The sequence below is a fragment of the Podarcis muralis genome, chromosome 6 (genome assembly GCF_964188315.1).
Source record: "Podarcis muralis chromosome 6, rPodMur119.hap1.1, whole genome shotgun sequence".
In the NCBI taxonomy this organism is placed as follows: Eukaryota; Metazoa; Chordata; class Lepidosauria; order Squamata; family Lacertidae; genus Podarcis; species Podarcis muralis.
The window spans coordinates 35,919,739-35,926,093 of NC_135660.1; the positions used below are offsets into that span (position 1 = coordinate 35,919,739).

Below are 6,355 nucleotides of genomic sequence, written 5' to 3' on the forward strand. Positions count from 1 at the left end.
TACTGCTGAAACCACCATCACAACCCTGCTCTATCCCTTTTAATATTTCTAGACTAGAGTACAAAACAGACTGGCAGCAGCTGCTGCATGATGCAACATGAGCCTAGTGATCTGTATCTTTGTTGCATGTCTGACTTTTATTGCTGTCTTTTTGGTAATGTGGGAATATGGAAGTTTCTCTATTGGTCAACCAGCATTCATATTATGTTATTCCCCTTCCCACTATCACAAAGTAAACTACTCTGACCAACTGCTACCCTTCTTATTAGGTATCTGCGTTGACAAGGGTAGAAGGAATGTTAGCAACCATCACTTGCTTCTATCTTCTCCTTTTGTTGTGTGGATGCAGGCAGAGGGACAGGCCATATGCAGCAACAACAACAACAACAACAACAACAAAGTTACAAAATTTTAGTGGATTCTTGTTACCTATTTCTTTTCACATGAGCCACAGAAACATCCAAAAAAGCCATTGATGATCTGGAGAACAGCAAGGACCATTTCCACTGTGCTGATGATTAAGAGAGCCGAGAAGAAATAGACATTCCAGCTCACAATATTACGTGGCTCGATGCACACTTTGTTCCAAAGGGGAGGATCATACAAATAATTCCGAGTCCTTAAAGGAACAGATTTTGAATGAGAAAGTTGTAAGTGAAGATACATTATAAACGAAGGACAAGGGAAAGCTGTTCAATCAGGAGATGATTTTTGTACATTTCAAAATAATAATAATTTATTACTCATACCCCACCCATCTGACTGGGTTGCCCCAGGCACTCTGGGAGGCTTCCAACAGAATATTAGATAAAGATTAGACAAAGATTTCTGGATTTACTGGGTTACTGAGTATGCTGTCCTGTGCACCATTTTTCCTTGAATGGTTTTACATTTACAATATAATATTAAATATTGTCTTCCCTGGTTGCATTGTCTCAAGATCAAAGACATGTGGTTGCCCTTCTGACACCATCATTGTAGAAGTTAGTAGCAGTAATAGTAATTCACCAGTGCCCCCAGTCTAGTTTCTCTGTGTGTGTTTTGATGCACAGGGCAGGTAATATTCCCCTGGGAAATAGCTCAAGCTAGCCTCACAATTTAACTGAGCAATGCAAATACAGTCTCCTGAGCTGCATGTTGTTGTTGTTGTTTAGTCGTTTAGTCGTGTCCGACTCTTTGTGACCCCATGGACCAGAGCACGCCAGGCACTCCTGTCTTCCACTGAGCTGCATGAGCCACGTTTAATGGGAGTCAGTAACAGAGAACTTGTTTGGAAACACTGACACCATCTATATAATTGTTCTGTCTTCAGGACCAACAATATACAGAAAGCCATATGCCCTTTCAAACATCCTTTTTATTGTGCTTTCACAATTATTTGTGCTCATGATGGTACAGTAGTACCTCCGCTTACGTAACCCTCTGGTTATGTAAACTTCGGGATACGTAAGTGGCAAACCCGGAAGTATTTTACCGGGTTTTGCCATGTGCGCATGCGCAGAAGCGGTCCTCCAGTTGCGAAAAACTCTGGAACGTGTCCCGTCTGCAACCAGAGGTACCACTGTATTGGGGCAGTTATATGTGATCCCACTTTCAATACTGTTTGTTCCTGCAAAAGCTTCAGGGCAGACATACTGTAGCTTCCTGCTTAATTTCTGCAACTTTTCATACTGTTCCAGGGATGGTGGTAGTTTTGCTTTTTTTACACTATAGCATAAGCGGGGTCCCCTGGACAGCAATGATGTAGTATCACTCCGGAAGCATTACAGAAGCATTACAGAAGAACTAATAAAGTGGAATGATGTTTGGGCAGTGCAGCATCCATTCAGTCCTATACTGCATCAATTAGATGCTGCAGAATAGACCTGGCAAAACCCCCACCTCTCTGGAGGGGCCTATCATCAAGTCATTGCTTGCGGCTCATTTTTTGGTCATGACTCTGAACTCAATGGAGAATGAGTCTCAGTTTTCACCACCAAGCAAAAACAGCTCTCAACACAGGTTAATAGGCATTGCTCTTCCATAAAATGACCCATGGCTTCCAGGTTTCTTTACCTGATGTTTGAGGACTGACTGTGTGTTTGAAGGAATGGATAATCCCACTGAGTCATCTGCGTCCCATTGTGGGTGGTGGAGCTATAAAAGCAGAGAGGTCCCTCTGTCAAGCCCACACCAGACAAAACAAAGCAAGCAGCTGATCCCAGCAAGGCCAGTCCTGATAATACAATGGAGAGAAACATCTGTGGGCAAAAGAGGCATAGAAATTAAGGGCACTTCCAGATGACCTGATAACCGAGCACTGATCCTGACTTGTTTGCAAGGAGATGAGATGGTGATGGCTATTTAATGAGCACTTACTCCGTTTTGTGTTCCAGTGCAGTTTCCTGTCACTTTCCTTATCATGAAAAGTTTGATGTTTTGAGGAAGTGGGATTATTGCTCAAGACCTCCCAGTCATTGATAATTGTGTAACCTGAATTTGCTGGTACGTGACTGAATCCCACCCGAAGGTATTGACAGTCTGGAAGTGGCCTAATTCCAGTTATGCAAGACCCCTTCAACTGTACTGCTGAACCCCAGTAATTAGGAGCAATGGGAAGGGAGATTGGTTCTAAAGGGCTTTATGGAAACCATAAACTTCTGGTAACTTCTGATTGCTACACTACAGGCACCAGCAACAGGCCGCAAGGCTCCTGGATGGGGGAATGCACCCTCCAAGTTTGGATTAGGGTGGGGCATGACAAGGTCCTTGACCTTGGCAATGACTAGAGTCAGGTTGAAAAGTGTAGTGTCTGGTCCATTAGGACAAATGGGACACTGCACCATTAACCTCTTTCATCCAGCCCCCATCTGCCTGCCTTCATGTTGACAACCAGTCTAGGGCTGGCACTGCCTGTCAGCTTCCTTCTCCTTGGTCTTAAGTCCTATCAGGACCATACTCTCGAAGCACTGCAATATTCCTTTAACAGTCTCCCAAACAGTGTTTTTTTTTCTTTTAAAAAAATGTTTAGGGGTACTCTCATTTTCCTACTCATATTGAAATACTGCCCCTCAATGATTCACAAAATATTTAGGGGTATGCGTACCCCTGTGTCCCCCCCAGAAAAAAGCACTGCTCCCAAATAATCCTTGTACAGTGGTACTTTGGGTTACGAACACTTCGGGTTACAAACGCTTCAGGTTACAGACTCCGCTAACCCGGAAATAGTACCTTGGGTTAAGAACTTTACTTCAGGATGAGAACAGAAATTGCACGATGGGGACAGCGGGAGGCCCCATTAGCTAAAGTGGTACCTCAGGTTAAGAACAGTTTCAGGTTAAGAAAGGACCTCCGGAACGAATTAAGTTCTTAACCAGAGGTACCACTGTAGTCTGTTAAGGGTACTGAGAGTCATTGGGAGACCCCCCCCCATTCCCCTCACTGAGCCACAATTTTCAGAGTTCCCTGGGAAGAGGCATTGATTGTGAAGCCACTCTATGAAAATGCTGAACCATGTACAGTATCGAACTGGAACTTTGTCAAGAATCTTGACTGTTAAGCCCTGTCATTAAAGCTGAGGGCCTTTCATCAGCGGAACAAATGAGCTACCACCCTCATACCTTTTGGCAAGTTCCCCAAGTGCAGGAGACATTCTTTCCCCTGAATCCGATAACTGTGATCTGAACTGCGGCTGGGAAGACCTGGGGAAGACAGTAATGATTCAGAATGAACACCCTTCTCTGCTAAGCAGGAGGGATCAATTTGATTCTGTTTGAATCTTAATGAGAAACTACCTCATTTGCACTTCTTGAACCAATACACAAATTGAAACTTATTGGGGTGGGATTCGGTTAACAAATTTCGCTAGCTCTGGGTAGCCCGGCAGCAGCAGCATGGCCGCAGGTGGAGTCCTGTAGTTGCGATCTTCAGTCTGGGAATCTGTGTGTTTGCTCATTCATACTAAGCCAAGCAAAGAGGTCAGAGGGGCTTGCGGGAACCCTGGAATGTAGCTCACTGCAGAACATAGCAGACACATATATATATATTAAAAAAAAACATGTGCAGCAGATCACTGGAAGAAACGAGCCAACCAGAGAATGCAGATCAAACGAAACCACACTCATGGCAGCTACTCTCTCTCTCACACATGCAAAACAAACATGAAGTAGCATGTCACACAGAAGAAGCATGCACAGCACATGGGTTAAACAGCTATAGCTCAGCCATCCTTTTTGAGAATTTTCAGAAATCTGGGGAAGAATCCAATTAACTTGTTCTGCCAACAAAAGGGTGTATGGCTGTGGAACATCCCTCCCTCTCCACAACGCATGCCCTGTGTCCTCCAAATCTGCTCCAGAGGGTTGGTGGGACCCCTAGGACAGATTTAGGGGTCCCATGGGGGAAAGGGGGGGAGGGATGCTTCATTAAGGTAAAGGTAAAGGGACCCCTGACCATTAGGTCCAGTCGCGGACGACTCTGGGGTTGCGGCACTCATCTCGCTTTACTGGCCGAGGGAGCTTCCGGGTCATGTGACCAGCATGACTAAACCGTTTCTGGCAAACCAGAGCAGCGCACGGAAACGCCGTTTACCTTCCCACTGGAGAGGTACCTATTTATCTACTTGCACTTTGATGTGCTTTTGAACTGCTAGGTTGGCAGGAGCAGGGACCGAGCAACGGGAGCTCACCCCGACACAAGTGTATATCCTTGCACTGGTGGTAGCACTACATTGGATACAACCCTGGTCAATTTATACAAGATATAAGATACTGCATGCCAAACTGCCATTGGATTGGACAAATTGTCTTCAGCGTATCATGAATGGAATTTTCAGGCAAAACTGAGAGCCAGTGTGGTGTAGTGGTCAAGAGCAGTAGACTCGTAATCTCCGCTCCTCCACATGCAGCTGCTGGGTGACCTTGGGCTAGTCACGCTTCTCTGAAGTCTCTCAGCCCCACTCACCTCACAGAGTGTTTGTTGTGGGGGAGGAAGGGAAAGGAGAATGTTAGCCACTTTGAGACTCCTTTGGGTAGTGATAAAGCAGGATATCAAATCCAAACTCTTCTTCAGTATATCCATGCTCTGCATGTACCCTGCCCACCTCCAATGACAAAACCTTGTTTGGTTATAAACAACAAAACAGAAGACAGAAGACAAAAAGAGCAGGCCTTACAGTTTCCTACGCAGATTCTTGACAGAAAAATATCCACTTACCAATAAGCCTCCTCCCCACACTCCTGGCATCAGCATAGCTTTCTTTGTGATCTGACCCATCTGTAGATAACGCCATTCCCAACTGGGAAAGAGCAGGAGAGTGTTGGCAACAACAGAAAGCAGGCCCAGGGTCAAGAGGCATGGCCCCAGGATCCTAGCACACGTCCCCACGCACATTGTCAGCAGAGAGCCCTGCAAAGATGAAGGAAAGAGTCACAGACTGTGTGAGCGTTTCTGTTTTCTCTGGCTTTAGAGCATTTTGTTTGAGTGCATGTGATCCACAATCCATATGTGTCCTGTAGTTTCTTGAGAAATACTGCCGATTGATGTGTTTTCCCTCAAACCAGTGAAGGACACCGTTGAAATAAATTTCATTGCCAGTTTGCACATGGAGTGAGGTACGCCATCTTGTCCTTTGCCAGACTGCCCCAGCCCCAATGGTCTGCACTGGCTGTTAAAGGGTCATGCACAGATTAGTCAGAGACACAAGACTCACAGAATACAGATAACTACACACTGAAAACTTGTTAAAAGCAGACCAGGAATGTGTCCATAAGGTATTTTGCTGCCCCCCGCCCCCCACACCGTCAACAGGACAAAGGGAGGGAGAGTTAAATGGGATGGTTTGCAAATTTCCTAATGTGAAAGCATCATTTCCTCTACTTGTAGTGGTTGGGCTGTAAGTGACATTGTTTAAGCCGTCAAAAATGGCACTGCCCTTGCATAAGAGGGAGGTTTGCAGATGTCCAAAAATATCTTTAAAGCCTATGTGGTGTGGGGGTGGAGACTCTTCAAAACAGCTCAATAAGCAGAGTATACTGAGTGGTCATAGCATGGAATGCTAACTGGTAGTTGGAGAGATGGGGCAGGGGAATGGAATGGAGTATCCTGAGCAAGAACATTTCACACCACATTTTCTAGCAGGTCCCACCCATTTATTTTAAGGCTAGATGTGCCTCGGACAGCCAGACTGATGACAACTCTGCAATGTTAGTTTCCTACCCAAAATACCCTGACCCTCTCCTGACTGTCTTTCCCATTAGCTGGGCATGCAGTAACATGTCGTTGACACATGAATGGCACATTTTAAATGGATTTATACTGGACCATCTAGTCATCACTCTACTTTATTGGTTGTTCAGTGATGTTTCCCCGGTGCTTC

At 45.2% G+C, this 6,355-nt stretch overlaps 1 protein-coding gene across 1 annotated transcript; it reads right to left on the reverse strand.

Moving 5' to 3' along the window:
* Window positions 1-429: 429 nt before the first annotated feature.
* Window positions 430-5,410, reverse strand: TM4SF19 (transmembrane 4 L six family member 19). The gene is made up of 4 exons (XM_028728475.2): window positions 5,194-5,410; window positions 3,600-3,680; window positions 2,056-2,240; window positions 430-619 (listed from the first exon to the last, which is right to left on the reverse strand). The coding sequence occupies exons 1-4, from the start codon at window positions 5,368-5,370 to the stop codon at window positions 430-432; spliced, it is 633 nt and encodes a 210-aa protein (XP_028584308.2). The 5' UTR covers window positions 5,371-5,410.
* Between the last annotated feature and the right edge of the window lie 945 nt (window positions 5,411-6,355).

Bases quoted from the DNA above. Each gene is read 5' to 3' on its own strand.
- TM4SF19 (XM_028728475.2), bottom strand. From the start codon at position 5,370: ATGTGCGTGGGGACGTGTGCTAGGATCCTGGGGCCATGCCTCTTGACC. The intron at 2,241-3,599 runs GTATGAGGGTGG...TTTTGCCCACAG, and splicing joins CTTGGGGAACTTGCCAAAAG to ATGTTTCTCTCCATTGTATT. The intron at 620-2,055 runs GTAAAGAAACCT...TGTTCCTTTAAG, and splicing joins AGTCAGTCCTCAAACATCAG to GACTCGGAATTATTTGTATG.